The sequence below is a fragment of the Engystomops pustulosus genome, chromosome 2 (genome assembly GCF_040894005.1).
Source record: "Engystomops pustulosus chromosome 2, aEngPut4.maternal, whole genome shotgun sequence".
NCBI classification, from domain to species: domain Eukaryota; kingdom Metazoa; phylum Chordata; class Amphibia; order Anura; family Leptodactylidae; genus Engystomops; species Engystomops pustulosus.
In genome coordinates this window covers 129,644,835-129,664,220 of record NC_092412.1, presented here as the reverse complement: position 1 = coordinate 129,664,220, position 19,386 = coordinate 129,644,835, and the positions used below count along the sequence as shown (strand labels likewise).

Sequence of the window (19,386 nt, the reverse complement as noted above, 5' to 3'; positions counted from 1 at the left end):
ATTTGTAAGCCGCGTGACGTCAAAATAAATTATCCAGATATTTCAGAAATTATGAAAATGTAAAGTAGACAAATGGGAAATGTTATTCAGCAACTTATTTAGCTGGTAAATCTATCTGCCTGAAAACGCAATGATTTAGAATTTCGAAAATGGCAAATTTTTCAAAAAATGTATCATATTTTCTTTTTTTTGTAAATAAACGCAAAACTTATCTGCCAAAATTTACCACTAAAATGAAGTACAACATGTGGGGAAAAAACAATCTCAGAATCGTTTTGATAAGTAACAGTGTTCAAAAGTTATAACCATATAAAGCGAAGCAAGTCAGAATCCAAAAAATCGGGCTGAGCCTTAAACTGTAAAATGGCTGCGTCCTTAAGGGGTTAAGCAGCTGTGAAGATGTTGATACAGGATTCAAACCAGCCAAACACATGGTAAACATGCAAAAACGCACACGTTTCCAGTGCGTTTAAAAAAACTGTTCAAGAACATACTCTGTGACGGCATCAAAAGGGAACTAGTTCTGATAAGACATGAGATTCAGGCCCTTCTAGACCTTAAACAAAAACTATCGAGACAACTCAACTCTCGACGTATTTTTGAATTCTTGTCCCTACTAGAATCGGGATCCCACGTCCCTCTGTTTGAAAGAAGTGGTGGCAAACCCAATACTTTGTTAGAATGCTCCAGATAACACATAATGTATCATAGACAGTCCAATAGAGATAAATAGAGTAGCAGGTGGGCATTTCAGCAGTCAAATGTTAGATGGTAAAGTTAATCATTGCTTTGATGAAAATTTGGGTAATGAATGGAATGTCCACAGTAACCCCTACAATTAATGGAGTGTGCAGCAGTGTGCCCCCCCCCCCCTGTTAATAGTGTTTGTGCGGCAGAGTGCCCCCCCCCCCCCCCCCTGTTAATAGTGTGTGTGCAGCAGAGTGCGTCCTCTTCTCCCCGCAGAAAGTCTTCCCGGCCATGCCAAAAGATACACGTAAAGGCGATCTGCCGGCATACAAACAGTATTAACATAAGTAAATATTTGCATGTTTGATGCTGCCATCATTGATATGGTATTTCTCATAATCTCCTAAACTCTAAATTGTTTTTATTTTATTTTCATTCATATAAGAAATGTGAAGATTATTTAGCTTCATGCTGTTTTCTAGGTCATCAGAAACAGCAAAACAAACCTTCCAGAACTAGAACTTTTTCCACGCTATCTGCTTTTCCTGAGACAGCAGCCTGTGACTCGCCAACAGCAGTCTAACATCTGGGTGAATATGGGTATGATGAGCCAGAGAATGTTTCCTCAGCAGTTACCCAGAGGTAATGTAAGAATGCAGCAAGAATGGGATGACACAGCTCTTTATGCAAGTGTTACGCCTGCTAGTTTTGCAACCTGCATTTCCCAACAATGGGGCTTCAACCTTAGGTCATGCACAAGAAAACTGATCATAAATGCAAAATTATTAATAGATATAAAACTAAAGGGATTGTCAGTTTTCAAAACATTTTTATCTTTTTGTAAAATAAAAAGTTATACAATCCTTCAATATATATTCTTTATCAGTTTGTTGCAGTTTCATAGATCTTTGCTCTCTTTCATTTGGTAGGAAGTTTTATTGCTTTCTTCCAGTGGATAGAAATCTTTCCAAGGTCATGTGATGTGTCACACAGGTGAACGTCCATGAGCAGTCAAGCAACACCATAAGAGTCTGCAGAAATGGCTGCAATAAATTGTAATGTTGTATATTATATGACAGGTCAGCCCCCCTGTAGTTCACACATCCTAATAAAAAAAATTAAATAAATAATTGTTGGGTATCATTGCATCGCATTGCAACATGCCAGATCCATATAAATAAAATAATAATTATTCCATACAGTGAACACAGTAACGTGAAACACTTTTTTTTCAGAACTTTTAGATGTTTAACAGCAACCATTATGCTACCAAAATAAAAATGATGGCTTTTCAGTTAAATAGCAAAAAAAGTAAAATGAAAACTGCAAGGTATTGATGTATGAAGTCAACTGGAATATAAGTTAGTGGAAAATTTGTGTAACTAGCTTCCTGAAGCTGGACAACAAAGTTCCTGAAACTGGACACTTTTTTTTTAATTATAAGTTTTCCTTCAATAGCTACTTTACTGAGACATTCACCTTGGATGTGCACTTTCAGGTCAGTAGCTGATCAGGTACTCCACTTATCAGGTGAGCTAATGTGGTAATGCCGGTTGAAATCCACTGTGCATGCAGAAATTGACCTAATAAACCACTACCAATATGTTTCAAGCAGCTAAACACCTTCCAGATCATGTTTCTTTCATGACCCATTGCGGTGGTCTCATCCAGAAAATCTACTTTGAATTGATGTAAGTTGGTTCTATAAAGTCAAAGAAGCAGAGATTTTAACACTGAAATCAAGCTCTCTCTTCCTTAGAAAGCCCCCTTCATTGTTATTGATGGCCCTACATCCAGAGACATCACTCACCAGATCTCCTGAATTCCGATGCATGATGTCAATCACAGAGGAGGCAGCATTTAGAGCTCCTCACCTTGTCTTCAATGTTAACCTCTCCGCCTCCTTGACTTTATACAACCAATTTACATCTCACTTCAAAGTTGATTTTAAGGATGAAGCCACCAAACTGGGCCATGAAAGAAATAAAAACAAAAAGGTTTTATGCTGCTTGTCAATATTCTGGTAGTGGTTTAGTAGGCCAATTGCTGATGACAGGATCCCTATAAAGTAAAAGCAGCTGCCAGTGTGCAGAAACCAATATCCTGATCCAGTCCTATCCAATGTAGTCAAAAATAAAACCACTTCTTTCTGCTGCGAACTAATAATGCCATGTATTCTAAGTAAACCAAAAAGAGAAAGGTACTTATTGATCGGTTCCACTCATTTAAGAGGTTGTCCTGGAATGCTTAAAAAAATATATATATATGTGTGTATATATATCTCCATCCTTACCACAGCCACGCTCCTGCTACAGCTTCACTATAGAAGGCTGTGGTTTGGATGGCACCACTGGCCTCTGTATACAACTAGAAAGTGAGGTGAGTGTACAAGATTTAATGTTTCTATATTCCCAATCCCCACCCATATATTCCGTTTTACATTATTCCCAAACAACACCTTTAAAGAACACCTGTCATCAGGTCTCTGTCACTAGTCCTGCCACTACTACCTTTTGGAGCAGCTCAGAAAAGATACCATCCCAGCCTTTATCTAGTCAATTCATACATGAATCATTGTAAAATTATCATGTTATTATGTAAATGAGGCTGGTCACATGGTCAGAGGCAGTGATGTTACCCCTCCCCTCTCCTCCCCCTGCCCATGTCTGTGTGTAATGTATAGTATATATAAATATAGCGTTGCTAGTGTCTGTGCTTTATCTGCTGACATGATCTCTCCTCCTAATACACATGTGTGAGACACAGACATCAGCTACACATTAATCTGACATGTTCTGCTATAACATGGCTGCCTGGAGCTGTTGTATCCCTCATACACACACATGCTGCAGGGGGTGCCAGCACCAGGAAGCACATAGAGGAGCCATTACACCATTATACAGGCTGTCAGTCATGTGTATAGTATGATCTCACACACACAGGCTGCAGGGGGCGCCAGCACCAGGATGCACATAGAGGAGCCATTACACCATTATACCTCACACCATTATACAGACTGTCAGTCAAGCAGTGGGGGTGTGGCTGTGCCTCCCACTCATGAATAAGCTGGACAGCTTGAATATGCTAATGACTCATTGGACCTTTCGCAGGTCATTTGCAAACAGCTTTAGGACCTCATTGCTTAGGTTTACAGGCATGTAGAGGGACAATGAAGGGATAGAGACAATGCTTTCTAATGGCAGTTTATGAAAACATATTTAGTTTAGGGGGTTAATTTGCCTGACGGCTTGACAATAGATGCACAATTCAACAATTATTGTTCGGCCCCCACGAATATTTTCAATCCTGCAGTACTATGTTTCCATTACCAAATCAGTTGATTCAAGCGGGTACAGTAGTATTTGCAACTGAACCAATATGGTCTGGTAAACCCATGGATGTTCCAGGGCTCACATCATGAAGTCCATAGGTGAACAAAGATTCTAATCAAGGGTGAAAGTTTGCGAATCTGCATTGCCTGTTATGTCATAAGGGACATTGTAGAGCATAAATGTTACTGGGTTTAATGTAAATTATGATAAAGTAATATATAAGTAAGTGGACTGTGTCACTGTTAACCAATGACCTCTTAGGTTGACATTTACGTCTTTCTAGACATGACTAGTGTAAGGAACAGTACATCAGAATCATGCTTACAAAGTGTCCGTTTTGCATCAATGAAGTTATTCTTGTGCAGACCAAAGGCCTTGCTGCTTCAAAATCAGAATGTGCAATCTTTGGTTGTAAAGAATAAGATCAGTTCTTGAAGGCTTGGCTAAATCCACTTCAGCCTTTACTCAAATCATAAAATAAAATTTTACCAAGAACAATGAGTTGCTTTTTTTAATGGTTATGAAAGATTGGTGTCTTTTTCTTATTGTTGTGCACTAATTGATGCCAAATGAATCCTTAATCTTGTGGAGTTTTTTTTTTTCCAAATAAGCTTTCTTGCTGTAATCTTACAACTAATCCTCTTACCTGTAATTGCTGAAAATTTGCTGTTTCTTTTTAAGGGATATTTTGGTACAGTGTGTGATACAATTAAGGTAACATTCTTGCTTTGCAACTCTGAATGCAGTTTATATAACCATAAGTAATTAGTTTTGTGGTGTTGCATGCTACCTCATGACATTGAGACTAATGATAATAAATAATATAAGGGCAGACTGAGAGTGCTTTTTGCTTTCCGTTTGTGAATGTTATGGAACAAAATATTTTCGTCCCCAATAGCCTTATTAAGGAGACACTGTCCCCAGCTTTTACCCCACTAAACTGCCAGCACCCACCAGTAGGGTCCGAAGTCGTGAAAATAAGCCTAAAGGAAACCTACCACTTCGGATAGGGCTTCTGAGCAGCACATGTCGTGCACCAGCTTAGGTGAGCTAATGCCGGCACTTATCTTTGTTATGTTTTTAAACGTTTTTAAACAGTTTTAACACTTTTTATTAATCTTTATATCTGAACTAGCTTCCCCGCACTGTGGTGTGTGCCGAGCTGGTGCACGGCATGTGCTGCTTAAAGCCCTGTCCGAAGTGGTAGGTTTCCTTTAAAAGAGACACTTGTCTGGGAGGGCTCACTTTTAGTGGCTGAAGGGCCGTGTGCCTGTGGCACCCTGTTATAGTTCAGTAGGCAAATCCCCATGTACCACAATGCTATACAGCATATGTCAAGATCAACCCCCTCGGAGGTCTATAAATACATTTAAAAAATACATTTAAAAAAAACCTAAAAGCTCAAATCCACCTCATTTCCTTAGAACTAATAAAAAAAAAATAAACAAAATCCTAAACATCTAACGTGTTGTTGCGTCCCTAAATGCCTGATCTTTCAAAATAGAAAAGTGGTCTGGTAGCCATGATGTAAAATAACACCCAAATGTCCAAATCGTCCATTTTTACCATTTTTTATAATCCTAAAAATCTTACTAAAAAGTGATCAAAAGATCTTACATGGCTCCCTTCACTAAAGTATGAAAAAGATGTTGGCGTCAGAATAGGACAAAATTATTTTATTTTTTTTGTTGCACAAAAGGTTTTAATTTTTTTATTTTTTTTACGGGTCCCCAACTACGGACATGTGGCCCGCGGGCCGTAGTTTGGGGACCCCTGTTTTAAAACATGTAAGAAAAAAACAAACAAAAACGTTTCTATCCGGCCCCCGTCCCATCCCGATTGGAGCGCCAGCGCTGAGCCCCCGGATTTGTTATTTGGGGGCCCTCAGGCTGGCGCTCCAATACAATCAATGATAAGGTCGCAGCCGATGATTAGGCCGCGGCCTTCGGCGGTCGGGCAGGGGCCTCCGTCTGTCTGGACAGGAAGCTCCTGCCCGTCACTGAATAGTGCTTGTTGCAGCCGGAAACGGACGTAGCAGTAGAAAGATTGCGGCCATTATGGGGCCATTATAGCAAATAATAATTCTGAGGGGCAGCATAGGGAATGATTATGAGGGGCAGGATAGGAAATAATTAATTATGAGGGGGCAGCATAGGGAATAATTAATTATAATTAATTATTTGCTATGCTGCCCCTCATAATTAATTATTTCCTATGCTGCCCCTCATAATTATTTCAAATGCTGCCCCTAATAATCAATTATTTCCTATGCTGCCCCTTATGAGGGGCAGCATAGGAAATAATTATGAGGGGCAGCATAGGAAATAATTATGAGGGGCAGTCACATGTACCGCAAGCGCTGTGTTTTCAAGGAATTTCTTATATATTTTTTTTTTTTTTAAACTTCAGTTTGGCCCTCCAACGGTCTGAGAGGGACAGCGAACGGCCCCCTATGTAAAAAGTTTGGGGACCCCTGTTTTAAAAAATAATAAAACCTAGATAAATTTAGTACGGTATCTCTGTGATTGTACTAACCGAAATAATAAAAGGGAGGTGTCATTTGGAGCGCCCATAAACTACTTCTGTTCACAGAAAAAAAAAAAGTAATGGATTTTTGAAAGTGGAAAATGAAATGTGCAAACTAAAAAAATGAAAAAAAAACTGCGTCCTTAAGGGGTTAATGGAGTAATATCTGCTGACAGAGTCCCTATAATTATCCACTGCCATTAATTAAGAGTTTTCAGCTCTGACCCTATAAAGGGGTGGTCCACTTTAAGGAAATAAGTGATATGGTTTGTGTTACATATTTCCGATCTACTTTCTATGTCAATTCCTAACCATTTTCTAGATCAGTGCTTGCTGTCATTCTATTAAAGTTTTCAGTGGATTGAAATCTGTCCATGGGCTTGTAATGGACATGCCACGAGCCATTAGTATCTGACTGCTTTGAATTTTCTCTGTGATCAAAACGGCTTGTGCACCTGCATGTCCATTACAAGATCATGGATGGTAAACTAGAAGTAAACATAGAAACTTTCTATACAATGACAGAAAACTGAGATCTAGAAAACAGTTAGGAATTGATACAGAAAGTATATTGGAAAATTATATAGCTTTTCATTACACAAACCATATCAATTATTTGCTGAAAGTGGACAACCCCTTTAATGTCTCAATGTGTCACTTTGTAGAACATTGACAAAAAAAAGTTGTCAAGAATGTCACTGCATATTAGAACATTGTTATTATTTGGTATGCTGTATTCCTGATTTTTAGTTATAGTAGCCCAGGCTTAAACAAAATCTACCATTTGTTTTCATGCATTATGAGCAAAACATACCTTAAGAATGCTGTAGCTACACTAGTGCAGAAACGTATCTTGTTTAATACTTAGTTGAGTGGTTTTGCTGAAATAACAATTATACAATTATGTTAATGAGGGACTGTCGCTCCTGTCGCTGGCCCGAAGCTTCTCTTCACCCTAATTATGCACTGCTCCAGGTCCTGAATTTTTTAACTGTTTTTTGAGCAAAACTACTACTCTCAGGGATTAAACAAGATATGTTTCTGCATCATTGTCGCTACAGTATTCTCAAGGTATGTTTGGTTCATAACGCATGAAAACACATGGTAGATTTCCTTTAACAATGCGTGATTTCACAAAGCTGGGACTAAATGTTATTGGATCATTAATATTCTTATTTCACCATTAAATACTACATATAAACACATTTTAATAAACCATTCATTTTATTTTAATTTCATGTCACACTTTAAAGTTCTGTTATGTGTTTTTTTTTTTTTTAAATTCTTTATTATAACATTATGCAAACATCAGGAAATACAATAGGGATACAATAAGGTAATTCGGGAAATACATGTTTTTCACGTAGCATTTTGTGATTTTAAAACTTATATGCTTTTTGGCCAAGCCTCCTCCCACTTGGGTTTTGGTTTGGTTTATAATGCGACTAAAACACCACGTGGGAACGCGTAGGTCACATATATGTAGAAAAGGATGTGGTGATCAATGCCAACCAATGCCAACAACTAATGGGGGATGACATTTATAATAGGACGTGCAAGAAAGTAGTTGAAGTGAAGTCATGTTATGATCTGAATGTTTACCTTTTGAACGCTATGTTACAAATGATACATAGAAATATTTCTTTTAAAAACATTCTTCCAGGATATTTTAAAAAGTCTTTGGGAGTGCTCATTACAGAGTTGGGTGGGATAATTCTCAGAAAGTTTCACATTTAAATAAAACCCAGAAATTTCACATTAAATACTGCACCGTTTGGTGCCTTTGTTTCTTGCTGCTGTACTTTTTGGGCACAAACACTGTAGCATATACGTTCTACAGCATTAACATGGATGTCTGCTTACAAGGCACCAGCTTTCCTTGTTCTTAATTGATATCCTAAGGAGACAATTGTTGGCAACAGAGTAGATCTGCTGCTAGTCCTTAATCAGCTTAGTTTTATAGTTTTAAAAACAGTGGTAATCCTTAACCTATTTTTATCCACACTTTGGACAAAGGAATCCACGCAACATAAACTGTCGCCATTCATCTTTTCCAAAATAATAATTATCAGACTGACAGATAAAAAAATGTATACAAATAAAACTTGGGCAGTGTTATGCTGTATTTATAGTCTGTTGCTTCCGTTACAAATGGGAATGAGTTTTACTTCACAGAAGTTGAAGTTGACGAAGATAACTGTTTAAACAACCCCTCTTATAACACTCCCATTCTTGTTATCAGTAGAGATCCCTGTGACTAGGGTTGTTATCCCATTAGACAACTAGGGTTGTTAAGCCCATTTTTGTTTTAGGTGAAAGTGTGGTGCAGAAGATGTTAGATGTTTTTTGTCACAAGTTATACCACAATTCTGGCAGATTATTATGTTATTTTATTGCCCTTTTGTATTAATTTATTAAATAATTAGTATGTAATAACATTTAATATTAACTGAGCGTTCATCAGGTAAAAGGAAAACTAAAACATTGAATTTAAAAAAAAAAATGAGAACCATTCATCATATTATACCCCCCTTGGGTACTGTAGGGATTTATGTATGTTTCTCTTCCAAAAATATAGGAAATGTGCCATCTCCAAATGCACCCTTGAAAAGAGTTTTAGCATACACTGGATGCTTCAGCAGAATGCAGACAATAAAAGAAATCCATGAGTATCTGTCTCAGCGCTTGCGAATAAAAGAAGAAGATATGCGCTTGTGGTTATATAATAGTGAGGTAATGTATCAAATATTTTCTTAATTGAAACTTTTGAAACATAAAGCTATCTTAAATACAAAGTCTGCATTTTAACTTTAATGGTGATCTGACCACACCACGTGTTAGGGCTTATCATACCTTCTGGTTATTTAGTCTTACTTATTTTAAAGCTTAGTCTCCAAAAGGGCTTCATGATTGTATTGCTACTTAGAAGGCATTTCACTTGTTTCTTAACTTGTTATTGAAGAGCAAATGAGTGCGGACTGTTGTATGTATGAATACAGTGCATCGTAGGCCACCATGGCATGAATACTTAATTAGGGTACATTCTTAATGTGTTTTATTAAAATGACTTGTCTAGTTTTAGCAAATGGATATTATCGTTTGTATTATGAAAAGTTGTACAATTTTCCAATATATTTCCCGATTTCTGCTTGCTATCATTCTATAGGTGGCCTACGATATCATTTGATGTCACACAGGTGCAGGGCTCCTAATATCACAGGGAGTAATCAGAGATTTGTGTTACACCGAACCTACTTATCTATGTCCTCTGGAAGTGAATTATGAAGCTTTCCGTATAATGACAGCAAGCAGAGATATAAAGATCCAAGAGGAAATAATACTGATAGTATATTGGGTTACATTTAATTTGCCCAAAATTGACAATCTCTTTTATGAAGTGGTATAATTTAACATACTCATAGAAAGTAAAACTCCATTCTTTCTGTGAAAGTGAGGAAGTGGGCAGTTGGAATCTGTGAGAGTTGTGACAACTACATTTTTCGATTAAAGGTTATTCCCATCTGGGCATTTACATTTAATTTAATTCATTTGCATATGTAAACATTTCTTCAATTGGATGTTCTTAAAAAAAAAAATGTTCCTGTGTGATGATAATTTCTCATAAATGAAGCCATGTTGTCCATTAGAAACGAGAAATGATACGACCATCCTCACATTTTGGCAGCAGTGGCCAGACATGCGCTATTGAGTCCAGCCTGACCACCTGGCTTTAGCTTTCATTACCACAGGACGGCTGTAGGACCACAGTGACTCCGGGATGTTTCATCTACAAAAACCTTTTGTTTCTTTATGCAATCCCTCCAGCAGAGGTGGTTTATCCGAGGAGCCAGTCATGTTTCTAAGGGGCCATAAGACTACATTTATGAGAAATTATCTTCACACAGGAAAATTTTTTTTTTAATAACATCTAATTGAAGAAATGTTTATATATGGCAGATTAATGAATTTGAATGTGAATGCCCAGACTAGAATACCCCTTTAAGTAAGGGCTCCAAAGCTGGGAAGTGTTGTTGTGGTCATCTCAATGTCAGTACTTTAATACTATGTTCTGGTTTCAAATCCGACCAAGTAAAACATCTCTAAGTCACTCAGGAATTGTTGTCACTATATAAGCATATAAAATTGATACATAATGATAATACTCCTTTAAATTATCCCTAAAGTGCTGAGATTCTCTTCAAAACCTTTTCTATTTGGAGACGCTCCAAAAAAGCTTTTTTAACTTTAACATAATAAAGATGTGGCTTTCCCTCCTACTCCTATAATGTTCTGTTTTATTGACATAATCTATAGACAGATCCCAAGTGACTCTTGACTGAGTAGTAAAAGTGCTTCATGGAATGGTTTGTGCTTAAGGTAGTTTATATAGTACAAGACCTCAGCTGGAATTATAAATGTGGTAATGGATTGTTTCAAAGAGATCATACAAACTGCAGATGCCTTATTCTATTCTTAGATTTCTGTTGGGTAATGCTGTTGTGGCTCTCGTCATGTTTATTGTGAACATATATAAGTAGCTGAGCGACTTCTAGAGATGAACCTGTATTAGTGTACTCTTTATCACTTAAACTGTCAAACTAAAAAAAATTTTGAAGTGTCATATTGTTTTCCCGATGGTAATCTGTCACAAGAAATAGTTTTGAGTTTTATTTTAAAAAAGGACTAGTCTTAAATCAGTTTATTTTTCCACTAGTATATTGAAAATATGAGCACGACATAGGCATTTGGTAAACATAAGATACAAAAATGTCTTTCTTTAAGACTTTGTATATCCATTGCGGCAGCAAGTTTTCTCCAGGAATTGTCTGAAAGAAAGAATGTACTGGCTAGAGCAACCAGTCACCGCAGATCTGCAGATATGTTATCTTTCACAGTGAGACCATTTGGTTGGAAAGAAGTAATCATCTTTAGATGTAACCTGTTAACAGAATATTACATTTTTACCCAATGAAAGGTTCCCAAATTCCTTGAAAGGAAATCTACCACTTGGGAACAGGCATTATAAGCCAAACATACCTTTAGACTGGTGCAGGCTTGCTGGTTGCTATGCTCACCAAACCACAAACAAGCCTGTAGGCATGCATAATTATGGTAATAGCTGATCTGTGAGTGCCCTATGTTCCGAACACAGGAGCACCAAAGACTCATTAGCATAGTCCAAAGGTATGTTTGGCTAATAATGCCTGTTTCCAAGTGGTAGATTTTCTTTCAAGGAATTTGGGAACCTTTCATTGGGTAAAAATGTAATATTCTGTTAACAGGTTACATTTAATTTTATTCCTGATCTTCATTTTATAATTAACATTATTGCTTACTGTCTCTTTTAAAAATTGATAAAAGTATACCTGGTCGTGCGCCTTTTTCGTCATCATTTTCTCTTCTCTGCTAGATCACCTACCCCTGCCGATCTTGCAGTCGTTTGCTTCCATGCTTCAACCAAATCTGTCATCTCATTTCTATAGTGGGAGTGGGGTTGCTAGTAGAGAGGAGATAATGATGACGAAGATACAGGGATTGAGTGGAAGCAGTAATGTTAATTATAAAAGCAAATTGGGAATTGGTATTAAAAAGGCTATGGGAATCTGGCATAAATTGAAAATGTAAAATCCGGATGGCAGGTTCCCTTAAAAACTGGCTATTAGTTGTTGGAGGGTTTTTTGCCACAAAATGCAATCCATGATCTGTTTAGCCAATGGTTGACTTGTGTTAAGGCTTGCTTTCTCTTTATGAATACTGTAGAATACTATGTTGCTACTAATAAAGAGTGACTTAAATGGGCTCTCCACTTGCAGCAAAATAATTGATTTTGTTGGTGTAATGTAAAGTTATACAATTTTCCTAAAAAACTTTGCGTATCAATTCCCCTTAGTTTTCTAGATCTCTGCTTACTGTCATTCAACAGGAAGCTTTGTTGTTTTCTTCCTGTGGATAAAAAAATAGTCCATTATTTTAGTTAAAATAGTCCGTTATTTAAATGCCACACAGGAACACAATTTGTTACAGTCACAGTGTGATCAGAGCTGTGGGATATAATGAGTCCTACGTGACTTGAGTAATTTATTCAGAAAGTATATAGGAAACTTGTATAACTTTACATTATACAAACAATATTAATTATTTACCGTAAAGTGGACAACCCCTATAATAAATCCTTAAAATGGTTGCAGTTTTACAGTTTTCACTTATCTTTAAACACATTATAAATGCTGGCTGATCCCACTATAAATTTGCTATTTAGATTAAATTCAACCTTTTTTTTTTATTGTAGTAGTTACAATTCATACCATTTTTTTTTTACACATTATGGATAGGCTTAATGGTTTTGCAGACTTAACTGAAAATTTTTCGGGCCTGAACTGTAGATGTTTGCTTTCTTCTAGAACTATTTAACTCTGTTGGACGATGAAGACCATAAACTGGAGTATCTCAAAATTCAGGATGAGCAGCATCTGGTCATAGAAGGTATGAAATTAGTTGGTATAATATTGAAAAAACAGGTTGTCATATTTTTGTGCTATATGTAGTTTATTATGTTTTTCATTGTTCATTTTTAGTTCGGAACAAAGATATGAGTTGGCCTGAAGAAATGTCATTTATTGCCAACAGCAGTAAAATTGATAGACATAAAGGTAAGCCCGCAGATTACCCCAAATCATATGTTTGGATCTTATCAGGTAAATGTTGATGGTGGATATTGATAGCCAAGGTGTAAAGAAAAAGAAAAAAAGTTTTTTACTGTCAGATGGATTGTGGTCTGATCTCTAGCATCCTCATTGTTCAGCAGATTAAGGCAGCTCCAGTTCATTGTTTTTGTGCAATGAGAACTTGTGGTCATTAGAAACCACAGGTTCGGGCCCACAATATGGAAAATTGGAAGCTTATTTAATATATTGATATTGAAATGTCAGAAAACCTTTTTCATGACTCTTCGGAGCGCACACACAAACTGCAATCACACAAACTGTAATCAAAGGTTTCTAAGTCAAATTATAACTTTAATCTGATGTTTGCTCTAGATTTTTATCTACCACTGATGCCCTGTTTCCCTGAAAATAAGACTGTCTTATATTAATTTTTGTTCCTAACAACGCTATAGGTCTTATTCTCAGTCTTGCATTTTGATAATAATTGATGAAAGTTTCCACTAATATACTAAATTTTAATGTCCATCAATCTAAGGTACATTTGCCAATCCTGGTATTTTTAAGTGATAATATCTTCTGGAACCTCATCATAACTCATCATAACGCTGAATTTCTAGTGACTCCATTTCTTTTAGAATCATTGGCCCCAATCTCTCATGTTTTGTGAAAACACTTTCCATAAATGTGCCTTTATTGCCCAGGAAGCTGCATGTAGCACAATCATAATGCAACTTTAATTTTATCCACTGAATTCTTCACCCATGTCACAACCTCTCTAAATCATCTACTAATGATTGGCAAAGAGGGAGCGACAGCAATGACTGCTGCTATGTCTTATTTTCAGGGGAAGTCTTATATTGACAAGCTTGGAAAAATTGTGCTAGGTCTCATTTTTGGAAATGTCTTATTTTCAGCAAAACATGGTACATTCCACACTTTGTATGTAATGTGTTGACCTTATTTCCTGATTTTTTTCCTTGTTTATTTAGATATATCTTATGCTCTGTTTTCTGTTTTTTTCTTTCTAGTTCCCACTGAAAAAGGCGCAACGGGACTTAGTAATTTGGGGAACACTTGCTTCATGAACTCCAGTATCCAGTGTGTCAGTAACACTCAGCCTCTAACAAAGTATTTCATCTCAGGGAGACATCTTTATGAGTTAAACAGGTATAGCAAGCATGTATACAGTTCTGTCTTATGTTTAGAATAATTTCTAGTTACTTTCTAAAGTTTCACATTTAAAACGCAAGCAAACTTTTGAAACATTTTTTTATTTCAGGAATCTTTAATACATGTGATAAAAGTAAACTTTGCAATTTACGGTACTTTATTCAAAAAATATTTAATGAACAGCAGGTAGATCATGCGCCCTTCTCCTCCATTCACTACTATTATACAACACGCTCGGGTTTCTTCAGCACTCACATTCTAGCATTCACTGTCAGCTCGGGTCAGGTACTCTGCAGTGTAGTCTGACAATGGGTGTATAGGTATTGCGCAACCTCTAGGTGTCGATCAGCAGAAATCACTGCTTCTAGTGAAGACCTAGAAATTTAAGCAGGCCAGAAAGATGGAACTACAATCCCTTCATGATTGTGACAAGGTACATCCCCCATATGTGCAGTAAAGTAGTTTCACTTTCACACATTCACTGGATAGGCTTATCACCCTACAGAGCTGCACATATCCTATGCTAAGAGTTAACTGGCGTCAGCATTGTGCATGCAGTACATGATCATGTGCCACCATCACAAATTTTATTCTTATATGGTGGGGAAGCTGTTTGTCCTCTTAGGTTCCTCTCTGTACCTTCATGAAGCTTTCTGTACACAGTTTCTTTAATGGGCTTGCTTCTTTATTTCTTTAGAACAAACCCCATAGGAATGAAAGGACACATGGCAAAGTGCTATGGAGATTTAGTTCAAGAGTTGTGGAGTGGAACGCAAAAGAATGTAGCGCCTCTTAAGCTAAGGGTAAGCACATACTATATTGATACAATATTTTAAATTATACTTTCTATTTGAAGGGTACCTGTCATCAAGAGCCCTTTTTTCTGGCTCTCCCAGGTCGCCATTTTTCTGAAAAAAAGTTAGATCAAAGTTTAGCTTTCTGTGTGCAGAGCTGTGTTCCATAGGAGTGGCCAGTGAGAAGTGAGGCAAACATGTAAGTCGTCCTGAGATTGAAGTTATGGGGGACATGGAAGGGTTTTTTAAATTTTAAATCTATGCTTGACGGAGCGGTTTTCAAGGGCTGGGGGAACCGCTTCTCACTGGCCACTTCCATAGGTCTAGGGACAAAGCTCTGCATACAGAAATGTAAACTTTGATCTAACTTTTTTTCGGAAAAAGCCAGTTTTACTACAAAAACTCTTTAGCAATGCGTATTCTATTCTCAATGGGGACATGGGGGAGCCAAAAAAGGGTTTTCTAATGACAAGTTCGCTTTTAGGTGTCTAACTTTTTTATATTCCAATTTAGGACATGTTTCTCAGTCTTTATAGGTTTTCCTTGAACTGTTAAAGGGGTCTTTTAACAATAAACACCTAGAACACACAGGGGCACATTTACTTACCCGGTCCTGTTGCGATACCTGCTGTGCGTTGTCTGATGATCACAATGATTGTGTGCCGGATTTCCTGCATGTGTCGTTTCCCCGCTCAGGTCTGCCAGAGTTCACCTTCTTCTTCCTGGTGCATGAAAGTGCATGTCTTGCAACACAATTTTAATGTTAAATCCCACGCTCAGTCTGAATCCATCGGATTTTCTGACGGCCCGCCCCCCGATTTCTGTTGCATGAAATTCGTCGATTGCACCAAAATCCGATTGCGTGCGACACAATCCCCTTCTAAATACCTGTCACACCGGCACACTGTCAATCCCGAAATTAAAAGCCGACGAAAGTGCGATCCGCTGACCTTTAGTAAATAAGCCCCACAGTGTTCAGCTGTAGGGAAACAAAAGTCAATTAGATGTAGCTGCAATACCAAGCACATGCAGTTATACAATGTAGAGGAATGGAGAAGCCCTTGCACTCTAAACTTTGCTGTGTCTTCAGGCGCTTGGTAAGTGGAGGGTTGATATTGATGATCTATCCCCAGTGTAGGATATCAGTTTTGGAGTGCTGGAAAACCCCTTTAACTAACTTCTTAAGTTCATCATTTCCCTAGAAATTTAGAATGGAGATAGATTTCACTTTTTCAGATTCCAATATATTTGTATTAAAACAATGTTTTGTAAATCTTCTGTTTTACAGTGGACGATTGCAAAGTATGCTCCTCGTTTCAATGGCTTTCAGCAGCAGGACTCCCAAGAGCTGCTTGCATTTCTTCTGGATGGCCTTCATGAAGATCTTAATAGGGTTCATGACAAGCCATATGTTGAGCTCAAGGACAGTGATGGACGACCAGACTGGGAAGTTGCTGCAGAGGTTAATTATTAATTCATCAATAATATATACATATCTGGTATTCCTTGTTTCTTTTTTGTATCACAGGTGTAGGTCAACTTTTAACCTGTAGAGAACTTTGTTTGATTCAAAATCAGCTCCTCAATGTAGATATAAAACAGGCAAAATGATAGGTTCCCCCCACCCACCAGGAATAACTATTGATGGCCTATTTCAAAAGCCACACTGAAAAAAAAGACTACATTGAGCCTGAAGCATTTGGCTCTGTGTCCCTGAAGCAGCCTTGCATTGTCATTGTAACTGCATCAACAATTTGTACCCGTTTGGAGCCAAGACTCCTTGTTCTCTATTTATCTTGTGCAAAGCTGATCAGTGAAGGGGCTGCTAGTTTGCCCACACCGGGGCCTAACCTTAGGAAAATAGTAGTATTTTAATCTATGCAAACCCCCCAGTAGGGGCCACAAGCGCTATGGGGGTATATGTATACATTAAAATACTAGGCTCCCTTAGGTACTCAGCTAATTTGCATAAGCTTTATAACTGTATATATAGGGTTATAATAAAAGAAGTCCTGTGGAAGAACTTTTTACTAGGGCACATCAACCATCACCAAACTGATGATAGATATCCTTTAAAAATAAATATAAAGTTTTTAAAAACATCCTGACTTAACCATAGGTTTATGTTTCCTAGGCCTGGGACAATCACTTGAGGAGGAATCGGTCGATAGTTGTGGATTTGTTTCATGGACAGTTGAGATCTCAGGTTAAATGTAAAACCTGTGGGCATGTCAGTGTCCGTTTCGATCCATTTAACTTTCTTTCCCTGCCTCTGCCCATGGATAGTTACATGCATTTGGAAATTACAGGTTAGTATTTTCATTCTTACTGTTTTAACTACTTGGGATAACATTCGTATGCCAGTCATTCTTCCAAGAACAGTTTAAATAAATAAATAAATAAATAAATTGGTTAGCACCATTGTGACTTTCTCACTATAAAGCCTGGGAAAAAGTTCTTATATTTAAAAAGAAAATAAATTAAATTATCCTGCCGTGTTCTACAAAATAATAGTAATAAAATCACAGTGCAACCTGCAAAAACAGGCCCTCACAGAGCTTTGTCAGTGAAGGTTTTCTCAGAAAATGATGTTCCAAGGAAAATTTAGCAGTAAAAAAAAATTAATTAGTACTAATCCTATATATATTTTAGTTTTTATTATTATGACCTGCTGAAAAATGTGCACTTTATACCAGAGAATGAATGCCAATGAAATATGATAACATTGTATTTTTTTTTTAAACAAAGCCCCCAAAAATTTGCTAAAAGGGCAAAGTCAAACAACATATGGGCCACAAAATGTTGCCATCTAAAAATCACAAAAATAGAAGTAAGCCATTCTATGTCAATGTTGAAGGAAAAATATGAAAAGTTAAGACGTAATAAATAAGGGCTCCTACTAGACTTGGTCTTAGAAACTACTGAACTGTTAAGGACAGTTACATTTTATAAGGAATATTGGAAAGAAACCAATGTTCGTAGTGATCTCCATTTTAAAAAGTATTTTTTTTTTTATATATCTCTTTGTACTGTCATACTTGATTGTAAGATAAAAAAGGAAAAAAATCCCCCCAAAATACATTGAAAAAATGTAATCATCAGTTATATAGTACTGAGTTATCGAAAATGGATAGTCAATAAAAAAAAAAAAAAACGTATATAATTGATGCTAAAGCAATCTGCTTCCAGGCTAGCCATATTAATATCATTTTGCAGTCAGAAGTCAATTGGCTCTCCACAGGCTACTGGAAATTGCAGCCATTTTTATAGTTCAAGTAAATGACATTTGAAATCTGTCATTTCAGTTCAATGAGTTCAGTTATTCTGCATTGCTGTGTGTTGATGTTTTTTGGGGGGGTTTAATACTGTATCATTTTTGAAAACTGCTTCATATTTTGTAGACTAGATGTATATTAATACATTGTGGCAAATTTAAGGTAAATTTGTGTGTCAAGATTAAGGGTACATTCACACAGCCGTATGCCCGCCGGGGGGGGGTGTCCGATCCTCTGCTGTCATCCCCGGGGTCTGCCAGTGCCCCGGGGATACGCAGCTTCTTCCTGGTGCCGGGTCCCTGCCTTCTGGCAGGACCTGGATGTGACACACTGAGCATGCACAGCATGCTCAGTCTGTCACATAATACAGTGTAATACATCTGTATTACACTGTATTAGGTGAAGAAGAGCTTGAACAAGCGATCAGAGGTTCGCTTGTTCAAGCCAGCCTGTTAAAGTAAAAAAAAAAATGTTAAAAACACTTCATATAAACATTTATTAATAAAAATAATTAATTAAATAAAGTTAAAGTCCCCCCAAACACAAACATTCCCTATTCATATCTAATAAAGTAAAAAAAACACAAAATCACCAGAAAAAAAAACCACATATTTGATATCGCCGCGTCCGTAACAATCTGTACAATAACTCTGTAACATTACTGGACCCGCTTGGTGAGCGCCGTAAAAACGAATACCGAAAAACTCGCCAGAAATGTACATTTTTAATTAAATCGCTTAACAAAACTGTTCTAAAAAGTGATCAGAAAAAGTTACATGCGCCAAAATGGTATCACTGAAAAGAACAACTCAACATGCAAAAAATAAGCCCTAAACCAGCTCTGTCAACCGAAAAATACTAGCGTTATATCTCCTTAAAGATGGTGACACAAAAATAAATTAGATTTTCTCTGTACAGGCAGTCCCCTACTTAAGAA

General features: G+C 37.1%; 1 protein-coding gene across 3 annotated transcripts in view; it reads left to right on the top strand.

The window, feature by feature from the left end:
* USP32 (ubiquitin specific peptidase 32) overlaps nucleotides 1–19,386 on the top strand; it is a 132,291-nt gene that overhangs the window by 88,906 nt on the left and 23,999 nt on the right. For 2 of the 3 annotated variants that reach the window (XM_072136418.1, XM_072136420.1), the window contains 8 exons: nucleotides 1,170–1,329; nucleotides 9,124–9,278; nucleotides 12,947–13,028; nucleotides 13,121–13,195; nucleotides 14,239–14,377; nucleotides 15,078–15,183; nucleotides 16,463–16,636; nucleotides 17,309–17,483. In XM_072136418.1, the coding sequence (XP_071992519.1) occupies nucleotides 1,170–1,329; nucleotides 9,124–9,278; nucleotides 12,947–13,028; nucleotides 13,121–13,195; nucleotides 14,239–14,377; nucleotides 15,078–15,183; nucleotides 16,463–16,636; nucleotides 17,309–17,483 (1,066 nt within the window). The remainder of the gene's footprint in view (nucleotides 1–1,169; nucleotides 1,330–9,123; nucleotides 9,279–12,946; nucleotides 13,029–13,120; nucleotides 13,196–14,238; nucleotides 14,378–15,077; nucleotides 15,184–16,462; nucleotides 16,637–17,308; nucleotides 17,484–19,386) is intronic. The other variant, XM_072136419.1, reaches the window with a different exon arrangement.